Genomic DNA, 15,541 nt, shown 5'->3' on the forward strand with positions numbered 1-15,541 from the left:
GGTTGTTGCCTTTATTACATGCGTTGACACAATAATTTCATATACTCACTTGATACTAATATTATATATCATAATTTTAACCTATGAGAATTTAAAACTGACATTTTAGAGAGACATTGAGTACAGACCAGTGCTGGAAAGCAACCTAGGCCTCGCTTGTGCACTTCCTCCTCACCAGTTCTGAGATGCATTTGGTGAGGCCTGGAAGCAAATGGCCTCACAGCAGATGACAGTGCTTGCCTCACAGAGTTGTTTAGAAAAAAGAAGGAGCTGTCTTTCAAAGAAAAGAAATGAACTGAAGAAATGTTGTGGGCTAAATTTGTTATAGCCCGTCCGTAACTGACGCCAAGCTTTTAGCACACAACCAAACCAGGAGGTCTGAGGCTTAACAGAAATTGGGCTTTGGGCCTCATTGTAATAATTGCGGCAAGCTGCTGACACCTGTCACGTGTCCAGAGACAGCTCGCCTGTCTAGCCGGGTGGAATTTGGGCTGCTTGCCTCACCAGCAACAGTCCTCATGTAATTCCGGGGTGGGGGGCAGGAGGGAAGAGGAGAATGGGAGGTGGGCGTGATCCTGGGCCAGCAGCGGCCTGCAGTAGTGTTGTGGAACCGGGAGATGTACTCCTGCTACTCTTGGCTCCACATTAAAGTAAGTTTTTTTTTTGTGGCCCCTGTTTAGGCCACAGCAAACTCCTGAAAACCTGAGTGGAGCAGGCCCAGCGACTGCTGCGCTCAGCACTCACAAATTTCTCCCAGGGATCCTTAAACAGGGGTTTGGCCCCTCATTAACATATACAAGGGGCTAATGCCTGTTTTAGGTGGCCTCTAGGGTCGTATTGAAAAAAGACCCTGATGAGTTTAGCAGTCGCCTTAATGCATGCGCAGATCTGGCATGGGTTGTTGCACTGCTAGATCAGTTATCGTTGCACCCTTTTTACACCCGTAAAACAGGGACAACAATGTTGAATTTCTCCAGATGAATCATAGGTTTATTAAAACCTTTTGAGTAACTGAAATAAGCTATATGTACTTCTTCAAAAGGGGGATTAGAAAATTGTAATTGAACGTAATTAAGTAATTTTATTTGCTTATCTTCAAAGAAGGATGATGTCCTGAATAATGTCTAATTCTTTATACTTTAGGATCAGAGTCGCATGTCACAGACTTATAAATCACCACATCTTTACAAACCTGATCCTCGTGTTCATTATGCTCAGCAGCATTTCCTTGGCAGCAGAAGACCCTATACGTAATCATTCCTTTCGTAATAACGTGAGTAGATGGCATACAAAGATATTTTACTTTAATGGTTACAACTATTGCAGTTCTTCTAAATGTTGAATTTCCAATACACACTTAAGTGATATACACTTGAGCTGCTGATTTTACTCAACAAAAATTAGTCTCACACGCTCATAAATGATTTGGACTACTGTACATTTTTAAACCAACACAGGGGAGTTGTGTAGTACCTTGCTGGCACAGAATTTCCCTCATTAATGACTCAATCAGTAAGTGCATTATGTGGTGGGGCATTGAGTCAAACAGGTCAAAATGGGCCAAGATTCAATTCTTGGTTTATGCTGAGTTAACCTATTTTGGCTGCAGTGGCAATCAGGGTTGCCAGCTTTGGTTGGACGCATTCCTGGAGGCTTGATCCCGTAACATTCGACCTCGTGACATTGGGCTCGCACATGAAGAATGGCCACTCGGGGGCGGCTGGCTACTGTGGAAGCCTTCCCAAGTGAGTCAGTGCCGGGGAATTGTACCCTAGTAAGAGTTAATGCCACGGTAACTGTACCCCAGTGAGAGTCCGTGCCAGGGGAAGCATAGCCCAGCGAGAGTCAGAGGCAGGGGAACTGTACCACAGCAAGAGTTGTGACCAGGAGAACCATACTTCAACAAGACTCAGTGCCTTCAGGAGAGGAGGGGAAAAATTGGGGGGATAAAACAAAGAAAAATGCTCTTGAGAAGGGGAATTATTATATTGTGGAAGAGGAATTCCCCTTTAAATATTGGACTATTTACATATATCTTGTCCCTTTAAGAGGCATGTTGCTGACATTTCTGACGTGTGACAGCTGAAAGTCGCTGATTTGGATTCTTTCTTCCTTCGTGTAAATTGAGTAGGTCTATTTAAATTTCAACTGGAAGGCCAGCCCCAGGAATCCCCTCTCATCCCCGAGCTACAGGGAGGTCAGCACTGCTATGTTGAGGTTTAGGAATGGTCTGTCGATTCGCAAGCCAAATAGCCATGTAGACCCATACCATCCTCACCTGCTCGGTGATGAAGTAGCGGTATGTCCCATCTTTGGCATGCAGCATGGTCAACACATTCAGACTACCTGCAGGCAAAGCTGGAGGCAGCCCGAGAAGTGGAAGTGTGCAGGCGCGAAGCGCGATGTGAACTCGTTTTCTCCTAAGCTGTTAGCAGCAGTGCTCAGGAGATCAATCTTCCATTCTGGACAATCCAGCAGGATTGGCAATCCTTGTGGCAATGGGGTAAGTTACCACAAATTGAGCTGGATTCCTGCTCGATTGCTATCTAGTAGCTACTGCTGCAAGTACAAATGGTGTGAATCCTGGATGAATATAGGACCAGGTTTGGCTGGAGGGTTGCCAACTCTGGTTGGAGGTATTCCTGGAGATTTGATCACATGACACCTAATCACGTGACACCTGATCACGTGACATGGATTGCATGGCATCTCATCACGTGACACTTACCACGTTTGCAAATGTTATTGCATTTACCTTATAAAGGTTGGGCCCCTGTAGTTGAGTATCTTTGCTGGTGGTTTCACGCCAGCAGCTGTCATACAAGATGTCCAGAGGACTAGGAGGCCACCCGCGAGCAGGAGAAGAAAGTAAACAGGGGCAAACCACAGGTGCGAACTGTGAATGCGAAGTGCGAACTCTACTTTTCTCCCGAGTTGCTAGCAGCATTGCCTGGGAGATATATCTTCCATTCCTGGAAACTCCTGGACAATCCGGGGAGGTTGGAAACTTACCCCTAACCCTGATTTTACGGACAAAGTATCAGAAGGTAGTTGCTGTCTTTGGAACTGCCATTGCTCAGCCCAAGTTACTGTTCAGAAGAGGCTAAAAGGGAAGAAAATCAGAAGGAACAGTTGAAGGACAGAGAACAAAGCTTGGTGGCTCAAGTGTATTCTGCTTTTATTCTCAAAAGCAAAATACCCGCGGATGCTGGAAATCTGAAATAAAAACAGAAAATGATGGAAATACTCAGCAAGTCAGGCAGCATCTGTGGAGAAAGAAAAAGAGTTACCATTTCAGGTCGATGACCTTTCATCAGAACTGGAAGAAGTTAGAGATTAAACAGTTTTTAAGCAACTACAGAGCCAGGGAAAGGGGGAGAGGAGAGGAGAGGAAAGAACAAAAGGGAAATCTGTGGTAGGGTGGAGAGCAGGAGTGATTAAATGACAAAAGGGATGATGGTGCAAGGCATGGAGGGTGATAATGGGACAAGTAAAGAAACAAAAGATAGGTTAGAGGAGCTGTAAATGGTAACAGACCTACTCAGATCCCCTCCCTCACTTTTTTCTGGTACATCGATGACTGTATCAGTACCGTTTTCTGCTCTGGCCCCGAACTGGAAAATTTCATCAACTTTGCTTCCAATTTCCACTCTTCCCTTGCCTTCACGTGATCCATCTCCGACTCCAGGGCCCCAAACACTCCTTCCGGGTGAAACAGCGATTCACTTGTACTTCTTTCAATTTAGTACACTGTATTTTTTTTTTATTCGTTCACGGGATGTGGGTGTCGCTGGCAAGGCCGGCATTTATTGCCCATCCCTAATTGCCCTCGAGAAGGTGGTGGTGAGCCGCCTTCTTGAACCGCTGCAGTCCGTGTGGTGACGGTTCTCCCACAGTGCTGTTAGGAAGGGAGTTCCAGGATTTTGACCCAGCGACAATGAAGGAACGGCGATATATTTCCAAGTCGGGATGGTGTGTGACTTGGAGGGGAACGTGCAGGTGGTGTTGTTCCCATGCGCCTGCTGCCCTTGTCCTTCTAGGTGGTAGAGGTCGCGGGTTTGGGAGGTGCTGTCGAAGAAGCCTTGGCGAGTTGCTGCAGTGCATCCTGTGGATGGTGCACACTGCAGCCACAGTGCGCCGGTGGTGAAGGGAGTGAATGTTTAGGGTGGTGGATGGGGCGCCAATCAAGCGGGCTGCTTTATCTTGGATGGTGTCGAGCTTCTTGAGTGTTGTTGGAGCTGCACTCATCCAGGCAAGTGGAGAGTATTCCATCACACTCCTGACTTGTGCCTTGTAGATGGTGGAAAGGCTTTGGGGAGTCAGGAGGTGAGTCACTCGCCGCAGAATACCCAGCCTCTGACCTGCTCTCGTAGCCACGGTATTTGCTGCTCATGATACAGCCTTTTCTACATTGGGGAGACCAAACGCAGATTAGGTGATTGCTTTGCTAAACACCTCCGCGCAGTCCGCAAGCCTGACCTTGACCTTCCGGTCACTTGCCATTTTAATTCTCTGTCCCACTCCAACTCTGACTGCTCTGTCCTTGGCCTCCTACAATGTTCCAATGAAGCTCGAGGAACAGCACCTCATCTTTTGATTCGGCGCTTTACAACCTTCTGAACTCAACATTGATTTCAATAACTTCAGATTGCAACCACTGCTCCCATTTTTTCGGACAGCGGGTGCTAGTAATGGTTCTGCAGTTGCCATTTACAGCTCCTCTAGACCTATCTTTTGTTTCTTTACTTGTCCCTACTTGCCTTGCACCATCGTCTCTTTTGTCATTTAATCACTCCTGCCCTCCACCCTATCACAGACCTTCCCTTTTGTTCTTTCCTCTCCTCCCCACCTCCCACCCTTTGCCTGGCTCTGTACTTGCTTAAAAACTGTTAAATCTTTAACTTCTTCCAGTTCTGACGAAAGGCCATTGACCTGAAACATTAACTGTTTCTTTCTCCATGGATACAGCTTGAGTTGCTGAGTATTTCCAGCATTTTCTGTTTTTATTGCAGAATTTATTCTGTTTGATTTTATTTTGTCTTTTTGAGACATTCTGCAGGCATAATTTTGAAGCTGGAAATAGTGGAAGTGTGAGCTACTTGTTTGGTATTAAGTTCCACAAGATGTTGCTTCATAATGTTTTAAGAAAGGAACTTTGAAAGTTCAGCCATAGTGTATTGACATACTGTTAAATGATGAGTTATTTTGAATCTCAATTAGTCAATTCTGGAAAAGCTGTTGTTATATATCAGTGATACTGTCAGAAAACTGACCACTTTTAAGTGTTCTAACCGGGTACAATTTTCAGTGAAATTTTTAACAAATTTACATTCCACAGACAGGAAAATACTGAACATTTTCTGGACAGTTACATCTCATGCTCATTATAACACAGTCTTTAGGAGCTATGCATTTTCTTATTATAAAGAGGCATGTACAATAATGAATGCCTCATAACATAGTGTAAAATGTAGCATGAACAAAATTGTGAGGCAAGGCCCTGTCCTCTCATAAATGAAAGGGCTTGTAATAAAAGTAGGCCACACAATAAAATGTATATAAGTAGTTGCAGTTTTTTGGCTTTATAGAATCATAGAAAGCACAGAAGGAAGCCATTCGGCCCATCGAGTCCATGCCGGCTCTATGCAAGAGCAATCCAGCTAGTCCCATTCCCCTGCCCTATCCCCGTAACCCTGCAATTTTTTCCCTTCAAGTACTTATCCAATTCCCTTTTGAAAGCCATGATTGAATCTGCCTCCACCACCCCCTCTGGCAGAGCATTCCAGATCGTAACTACTCGCTGTGTAAGAACACTTTTCCTCATGTCACCTTTGGTTCTTTTGCCAATCATCTTAAATCTAATGTCCGCTGGTTCTTGACCTTTCCGCCTGCAACGGTCTTAACCCTTCTTCCTGGAATGTCATGGAGTGTCTGGACAGTGAGATGAATTGTCATGGTGTGTCCGGATGGGGAGATGGAACGTCAGAGTGTGTCTGGATGGGAAGATGGAACATTAAGAGTTATATTGTTGAATAGTAAAATATTTTATCAAGATGTTGTGAAATAAATGTTTGCTTCATTTCACCAGGATATAAATATTTTATATTTGCAAGTGAATCTCTTATGCAATTGCTCATGATGAGTCAGAAGCTAACCTGTTTTACACCATGGGCCCACTAAACCCTGACACCACCTGTACTTTCTGCTCCCTACAAAGCTACAGATGTCTTGCTACCTCCACAACAGGATCTCTCTCTCTATTCCCGAGCCCTTCAACAGGATGGTCCCCCCAACAAGTTCTTCCTTCCCCAGTTCCCCGACAGCATCTGTTTCGATGTCCATCTTTTCTCTCCAATCCATAGGCTTCAGTGATGCTGAAATAAAGTCAGGAGTTTGCTCATCAGAAATGGATTCCTGCATATGCGCGCATTAATTATGTCAGTGTTCTCAACGTTTTCCTGGCCAGATCCCACGGGGAAATTTTCAACTGCTGGCCTGAAAGTGGGCATTAGCAGTTGAAAATCATGAAGGCAACTCAGCCATCCCATGGATGCCAAGGCTGCCTGATGCAATTTCAAACTGTGCCTGTAAGTGGGCAAGCAGCATGCCTGCCTTTTTCAGGCAGGAATCTAGTTGCATACGCAAATCAGGGTCCTATGCCAGTTGTATAACCCCAACTACAATTTTCAGATACAAATTCAATACAGATTGCTCAGTGCACGCTTCCTGCATTTATACCAGGTGGTGAACAGCATAGTTAGCAGTCCTAAAAGGGGTATATTTGTGGGGCCAGGAAGATCAGGAGTGCTCCTTCTGGCTCCACAAAAATAATGCAGCCTACCACTAGCCCATGCTCGCCCTCTCCGAGATTGGTTCCTTGCCCCCGGCCCAATCTGCCGGCTGTCTCAATGTAGGAGTCGGCTGATTTCCTGGCCTCTCACAATTGGTGAGCTGCAGCAGTGTGCCTGTTTAGCACCCGCAGCTCGCCGGTTATATTTTAATCAGACCTGAACCTGAAAATGGTTCGGGCTTCCCAACATCGACTTTGGGTGGGTGTGGCTGCTCCACTGTCTTCAGGCCCATTTCGGGTAGAAGTCAAAAATTCCGCCCACACCCACCCTTTCAAACTTGTTCAAGCCACCAAAAATTCTCGTCACCTCTCACGCCCCTCCAGCCATGGGTACTGATATGGTATGTCTGGAAATATTGGGCCGGAATTTCCTGGATTGCACTTATTCAGAGATTATGCCAAAATTTACACCCATTTCTGCACTGATCTTGCCGATGGGTTCTTATGCCTAAATTTCCTGCAGAGCTCATTGCCTACGCCGAAACGTAAAAACCGATGATAAACAAGCGCAAATGCGGCATCACCAATATGGGAAATATATCTTCATCCATGGTGCCTCACTCTCAGACCCTCTTGCATCTGCTGCTCCTGTTCCTCTTGCATTATTATGTAGAACAGAGGTATGTTCATTGGGAAGGCTATTCCAACTGCTTAGTCCTTCTGAATGCATGGAGGGCAGGGCAGGGGCCCAAAAAAATTTACGTGCACTGAGACTGACAGCACTTTGGTTAAATATAGTGCAGGTCTCAATAAGAAAATATTTCAAAAAAATTGCAAAGAAAATCATGATCAAACTCCAGAAATTTAATTTACTCCAATATGAAAGCCATGCTGGGCCTACATTTTTGGGTGCATTATTCATGTCTATCCAGGAAACTTGCACGATCTTGTCTTTTGCATGGGAGTACAGCTGTGTAAATGAACGGATTTCGGCAGATGTATCTCGGAAGCGGCACAAACGATCATGTGTGAATTGCCTCAGGAAAACAATGCACAACTTCGCTCTTATGCCATAGTTACACTGAAACTTTTTAGGAAACTCTGGCTTCTCTCTCTCCTCCTTCATTTCTGTTTTCTTTTTTCTCATAATCTCACTCTCTCTCCTCCTTCGCTTTTACTTCTCTCCCAAATCACTTTAGTTTCTCTTTTTTCCTTCTGCATTTGTTTCTGAGTATAAATTTGATTTATTTCTCTGTTTCTCAGTATTTATTTTTTGCTCTCAGTGTACCTGAATGTTGTGTAGATATTTCCAGGATTTTGACCCAGCCTTGATGAAGGAATGGTGATATACATCTAAGTCAGGATGGTGTGTGACTTGGAGGGGTACATGGAGGTAATGGTGTTCCCATGCACCTGCTGCTCTTGTCCTCCTGGGGGTGGAGGTCAATGGGTTTGGGAAGCGCTGCCGAAGAAGCCTTGGCGAGTTGCTGCAGTGCATCCTGTAAATAGTACAGGCTGCAGCCACGGTACGCCTATGGTGGAGTGGCTGGAAGTTTAGGCTTGTGAAAGAGGTGCCGATCAATTGGATAGTGTAGAACTTCTTGTGTAATGTTGCAGCTGCACCCATCCAGGCAAGTGGAGAACATTCCATCACACTCATGACTTGTGCCTTGTAGATGGTAGAGAGGCTTTGTGGATTCAGGAGGTGAGCCACTTGTAGCAAAATACCCAGCCTCTGAACTGCTGTAGTAGCCATGGCATTTATGTGGTTGGCCCAGTTGAGTGTCTGGTCAATGGTGACCCCCAGGATGTTGATAGTGGAGGACACGGCAATGGTAATGTCATTGAATGTCAAGGGGAGATGGTTAGGCTCTCTCTTGTTGGAGATGGTCACTGCCTGGCACTTGTGTGGCACAAATGTTATTTGCCACTTATCAGATCAAGCCTGGATGTTGTCCAGGTCTAAGTGCATGCAGGCATGCACTGCTTTATTATCTGAGAAATTGTGAATGGAGCTGAATACTGTACAGTCATCAGCGAACAGATCTGCTTCTGATCTTATGACGGAGGAAAGATAATTGAAGAAGCAGTGAAGATAGTTGGGCTTAACATAGTGCCCTGAGGAACTTCTGCAGCAGTGTCCTGGGGCTGAAATGATTGGCCTCCAACAACCACAACCATCTTCCTTTGTGCCAGGTATGACTCCAGCCACTGGAGAATTTTTCTCCTGATCCTCATTGACTTAAGTTTTACTAGGGCTTCTTGATGCCACAGTCAGTTGAATAAGAAATAGGAGCAGGAGTAGGCCAATCGGCCCCTCGAGCCTGCTCCACCATTCAATAAGGTCATGGCTGATCTGATCCTAACCTCAAATCTAAATTCATGTCCAATTTCCTGCCCGCTGCCCGTAACCCCTAATTCCCTTTACTTCTAGGAAACTGTCGATTTCTGTTTTAAATTTATTTAATGATGGAGCTTCCACAGCTTCCTGGGGCAGCAAATTCCACAGACCTACTACCCTCTGAGTGAAGAAGTTTCTCCTCATCTCAGTTTTGAAAGAGCAGCCCCTTATTCTAACATTATGCCCCCTAGTTCTAGTTTCACCCATCCTTGGGAACATCCTTACCGCATCCACCCGATCAAGCCCTTTCACAATCTTATATGTTTCAATAAGATCGCCTCTCATTCTTCTGAACTCCAATGAGTAGAGTCCCAATCTACTCAACCTCTCCTCATATGTCCGCCCCCTCATCCCCGGGATTAACCGAGTGAACCTTCTTTGTACTGCCTCGAGAGCAAGTATGTCTTTTCTTAAGTATGGAGGCCAAAACTGTATGCAGTATTCCAGGTGCGGTCTCACCAATACCTTATATAACTGCAGCAATACCTCCCTGTTTTTATATTCTATCCCCCTAGCAATAAAAGCCAACATTCCGTTGGCCTTCTTGATCACCTGCTGCACCTGCATACTAACTTTTTGATTTTCTTGCACCAGGACCCCCAGATCCCTTTGTACTGCAGTACTTTCCAGTTTCTCACCATTAAGATAATAACTTGCTCTCTGATTTTTCCTGCCAAAGTGCATAACCTCACATTTTCCAATATTGTATTGCATCTGCCAAATCTCCACCCACTCACCCAGCCTGTCTATATCCCCTTGTAGGTTTTTTATGTCCTCATCACTCTCTACTTTCCCTCCCATCTTTGTATCATCTGCAAAATTTGATATGTTACACTCGGTCCCCTCCTCCAAATCGTTAATATAGATTGTAAAGAGTTGGGGACCCAGCACCAACCCCTGCGGAACACCACTGGCTACTGGTTGCCAGTCCAAGAATGAACCATTTATCCCAACTCTCTGCTTCCTGTTAGATAACCAATCCTCCACCCATGCCAGATTCTTTATCTTGAGCAATAATCTTTTATGTGGCACCTTGTCGAATGCCTTCTGGAAGTCTAAATACACTACGTCCACTGGTTCCCCTTTATCCACCCTGTACGTTATGTCCTCAGAGAATGCTGCCTTGATGTCAAGGGCAGTCATTCTCACCTCACCTCTGAAATTTAGCTCTTGCGTCCATGTTTGTACCAAGGCTGTAATGAGGTCTGAAGCCAAATGGTCCTGGCAGAACTCAAACTGAGGATCGGTTAACATGTTATCGATGGGTAAGTGTAAGTTCATGGAAAGTAAAATCGGACGGCATGTAAAACAGATGGCCAATCTGACCACGTCAGTTTTCCACCAAGCGGGTTAGGTTAAAATCATCCCCAATGTCTCAATATAGATGACAGACCCGCCAGGGGCAACAGACACAAAAAATGTTATCAAGATAAGTACGCAGTCTTGAGTATATTACACCTGACAGATGTATTGAATAAATAAGATGCAGTAATTGCATTTAATGAAAATATAACTAATTACATTTTTGCATCGTTTTCTTAATTACAAATATATTAGAATGGGATTATAACGTCTCAGAATTATATATAAATAACAAGTTATTTTCTTTTCCAAGACCCCTACTTGAATTAAGGTGAATGGCAATTCTACCGTTATGACGATGAAAGGTTTTACAACATTCAACAAATCAAGGTTGCTGGCGATCTATATATTAGTTCTCTATTATTTTGGTGACCTCTGTTACGGGATAGCAAATGCCCATCCACTATTTTCTTTAGGCAGTTTCCAATTTCCACATTGTTCTGAACATTTATATTCTGCCTTTACAGATTCTTGGTTACTTTGACTATGCTTTTACTGCCATCTTTACTGTTGAAATCCTGTTCAAGGTAATACATTGTTTGCTTCTCCTGCCTTAGTGAAAGTCCTGTGTAAAGCAAAAAGTTTAAATTATTTGCTTACTTTACAGATCCTAGGCTATGCAGATTATGTCTTCACTAGTATGTTTACATTTGAAATCGTATTAAAGGTAACAAAGGTCCAAGATTGCCGTGTGTGATAACTGATGGATTTCCTTCTTCTTGGCACCAAAATCACATAATAGGTGACTGCATGGTGCACCTATTCTGGACAGTGTTTTTGCACTGAATGACACACCTAATCCACTACTATGAACTCCTCCATTGGCCAGTTTAAATCATTGGCTGGTGTAAATCATGTAGTTGTGATTCTTCAATCTGTATACTTTAATAGAAGTCTGCAGGCTGAAGGCAAATAATTAAGGTAATGATGCATGTCATTTTCCAAATTCTCTTTCTCAAGCACAATATCTTTCATTTAATTGCATAACAAATCAGATCAGAAACTTTTATCCAATTAGAGGTCTCAAGAAAAATAAATGGAGAATCAATCCTGGGTTAAACATTTACATTTCTGTAATTGATTTGCTGTTCCTATGAGAATGTAAAGATAATTGAATAAAATATCAAGAAAACAAAGCACTGTAATCTTTAATAGATTTTATTATTGTATTATTTCCATTTTACCTCTATAGTACTGTCCATTAAATCAGTAGAAATGTCTGCTGCATGTACCAGTTTTACACAAGTACCTGCTTTGAGAGCATAAAAAGGGACAGCCCTGAGTTATACTCCCCTTCTAACAGCAGCACTGTCTGGACAGGGAACTCAGAGCTCTGTGCATGTGTACTTAAATGGATGTAGAGGGCTTCAATCATTAATGCTAATAATTTTTTTACATTTAAGTTGGTAACTGACAGGACAGTCAGCTCTTTTCTAACATTAAAAACATATAGGAGATGCAGTAAACCACCTGGGCATTTTTAAACTTAAAATTTAAAAAGTTGCCTTTTCATTGGGTGCAGCTATACTGTTTGAAGCTGAGAAGTCACACTTCCTTCCTGAGGTGGTCTCACACTGTTTCTGATAACTCTACGGATGTAATTTGATATTAACTGAATTTATTATACAGATTATGTGTTGCCACAAGAAAACCGCCTTGAGTTGATGCAAAATCTGCAGTGTAACTGGGCGTTTTCTATTGGTCTTGATTAAACTGATGCAAAATATGCAAATAAACTTGCAGAGGTCAACCTGACAACCAAAACTTTATTGCAGCAAGAGATGTATCTGTACAAACGTTCAACTGACATATGAAATTAATGGAGAAAAAATGGAGCTGCAGGCTTTTATATTGTTAGTGATAAAGTGATTAACTGTTGTGCAATTAAATGAGAGATACTGTCTGCAACTAATATCAACTTACAGTGGCATGGTAAAGGGATCTATATACCTTTCTCTAATTGTTTCCATTAAGTAATAATAAGATTTCACTAAAATGCCTAACCTAATGTACTTAAAAATTAGCAGTAGCAATCTACGTAAAAGTCATTACATGCAGGTAGGCAAAAGAGATAAAAAATTTATAACATAGCATTCATAAAATTGGAGAGAAATACTTTTGAAAAACCAACTGTACTGTTGACACAAATTCTAGCAAATGTTATCCATGGGTTCACTGACAGAACAAGGGTCAACTTGCAAAGCCATTGGGGAGACTCCGCTCCCCCTTCTCCTTCAGTGTTTTAATTTGTTCCAAATTTCATTCACTGAAGGTGTGCACGATCCTGCATTCTGTCTCAAACTGCAGATTTAAGAATGTCTTTCAAGACCAAGGCTATTGAACATTTTTTAAACAAAATTAATGAATGCTTAACAAAGTGGTTACATTTCCCTAATTTTCACAATGTTACTTTCCCTTTTAAATACATAGGGATACAGAGTGACATTCTTTCTCCACTTATGTCTTAATAATAAGTATTTTTAGCTTTTCCTTGTGTGAGCATGATGGCTTTATTTAAGTATGGTGACTTTCTCTATAATGGATCAGTGCCGGCATGACCAGGCCACAAAGACCACAGTGCTAAAATATTGGTCTTCTGCTTTCAGTATTTTTTAATGTCAACGATTTACATCAAAACAATAAACACCACAAAGTGTATTGTGAACGTTAACCAAGACATTTAACCATTTATCTTAATTAAGTCTCCATATCTGTACAGATAAAAAGGCCGAAGTCACATATTCAGGCATGATAAAACATCATGAACCTTGGCGAGGAAATGATCCAGGTTTCCTATTTAGCAGAAGAGAATTGTTACTGACCAATATTGACTTAAATGCGTCTGAAAATAAAAATAAAGTCTGAGGTCTTCTTGCTGTGGGAGAAAATTGTATAAATTTACATATGACTGCAGAATATAATGCTTGAATCAGATTAATGGCATTAATATTATTCAATCACAATGGGCCATCCTTTACTGATGTTGCGAAGCTGTTTGAAGGGTAATCTTTGCAAATAACCTTTGAGATATTTGCTTTGCAGTTATATTTTCACTGTTCTGACTCATTTAAGAGTCCTTTTCTAATTGATCAACAGATAAAATTTGTTTCAACATTATTTCAACTGGTATATTCAACAACAACAACTTGCATTAATATATTGCCTTTAACATAGTAAAATGTCCCAAGGCGCTTCACAGGAGCGTTCTCAGACAAAATTTGACACAGAGCCACATGAGGAGATATTAGGTCAGGTGACCAAAAGATGGATCAAAGAAAGAGATTTTAAGAAGTATCTTAAAGGAGGAGAGAGTAATAGAGAGGCAAAGAGGTTTAGGGAGGGAATTCCAGGGCTTAGGGCCGAGACAGCTGAAGGCACGGCCGCTAATGGTGAGGCGAAGGAAATTGGGGATTTAGCATTTCTGGTCTTCATTTACGAATGTTATTGTTTGTTGTTGCATTGCATTCTGGAAGAAATTAGTTGTTATAATGGTAGGGAGAATTAATAAATGATACTGGACAGGCATTGTAGATATTCAAACTATTTATTTCCATTTTTACCTTTCCATGCTTTACTTCTTCAGATGATGACATATGGAGCATTTTTACACAAAGGTTCCTTCTGTAGAAATTATTTCAACTTGTTGGACATCCTGGTTGTGGGTGTGTCACTTATTTCTTTTGGAATTCAGTAAGTATCTGTTTTTATGAAATGCACACCAGCAACTTTAGAATACACTAACTTTGCAGTATATCATTAAGAACACAATGGCTTGTTTTTCCTTCCAATAGGTTTTCCCTATCATAAGCCAAAAACATCAGGTCTATAAATTTTATTAAAACTTAGAATAAATACAAGTAAACCTAGTTTAATATAAAAGTGAACTACCCTTTATAAAGAACAATAAAGGAATGATGCGTGATATGGATATTGATGAAAACTTAGAGAAGCGTTTCTTTCTCACTTGAAAATTGAATAAATACTGCATGATATTACACTTAATAAAGACAATATGCACCCATTACTTTCTCTCCATATATATTATTACATCTGCATGCACTCTCATTATGAATTTCTATGTTCACATTTGTAAACTTTTTATGCTGTAATTGACCTGCTTCCCAGTGATGGCACTCTACCACTTCTGTTTTCTGTATACCAGCTCCTCAGTCTGTACTGCAGCGAAACTCCTATACTCCATCTACCTCTACTTCTCTGCTTTCCGAATCGCACAAGTTTTGCTATTTAACTATAAATCCATTGTATAATAAAAACATTGGAGGTAATTTTAACCTAACTCTCCAGGCAGGAAATCCACAGGATTGGGTAGAACACCAGTTTTATAACCAGCGTTACACCCAATCCCGTCAGTTTCCCAACAGGCTGGTTAAGTTAAAATTGCTCCAATGGCTACAATATTTCATTGGTATTGCACCTATAGGTGGTGCCGTGAGAGGCACACTATGTCATCTGACTTTACTATGACTGCAAATAGAGTCAACATTCCCATCATCGAACACAAAGTCTTTCCCATGCGTACCCAATTGCCTGCCTTCTAAACTGTGCATCTTCTTTGGTCCATCAGTCACAGACGCACTTGTGAAATCCACTGGCTTCTCAAGTTGCGGCCTGGCTGCAGAGTGGGGGTGAAAACCCTGCTGACACACAATCAGCTGCAAAGCCAAGGAAGCTGTCAATGGGTAGTGTGGGCCATTTAAGTAATGGGGAAGGGAGTTGGATGTTTAGCTGATATTGGTTCATACACCATTATTTTTTCCAAAGATTTTAGTGGTTTAGTGATTGGAAATTGAAGGCCGTATGTAAAAGGCCAGAGGAAAAAGGCGGCGGAGGAAAAGCGCTGATGGCAAAGGGGAACAAGGTTTCAGTGAATGAGGAGAATGTACTATATCCAACACCCTTAATCACTAGAGTCCTATAGAAACTCCTGCTCCACGTGTACTGCTACAAGATGAAAACTCAATTGTATC

At 42.2% G+C, this 15,541-nt stretch overlaps 1 protein-coding gene across 1 annotated transcript in view; it reads left to right on the top strand.

Moving 5' to 3' along the window:
• cacna1db (calcium channel, voltage-dependent, L type, alpha 1D subunit, b) overlaps positions 1-15,541 on the top strand; it is a 529,322-nt gene that overhangs the window by 318,514 nt on the left and 195,267 nt on the right. Inside the window, exons 20-22 of the mRNA XM_067998737.1 lie at positions 1,144-1,273; positions 11,021-11,080; positions 14,137-14,243. Of these exons, the coding sequence (XP_067854838.1) occupies positions 1,144-1,273; positions 11,021-11,080; positions 14,137-14,243 (297 nt within the window). The remainder of the gene's footprint in view (positions 1-1,143; positions 1,274-11,020; positions 11,081-14,136; positions 14,244-15,541) is intronic.

This window comes from Heptranchias perlo, chromosome 17 (genome assembly GCF_035084215.1).
Source record: "Heptranchias perlo isolate sHepPer1 chromosome 17, sHepPer1.hap1, whole genome shotgun sequence".
Taxonomy (NCBI): domain Eukaryota; kingdom Metazoa; phylum Chordata; class Chondrichthyes; order Hexanchiformes; family Hexanchidae; genus Heptranchias; species Heptranchias perlo.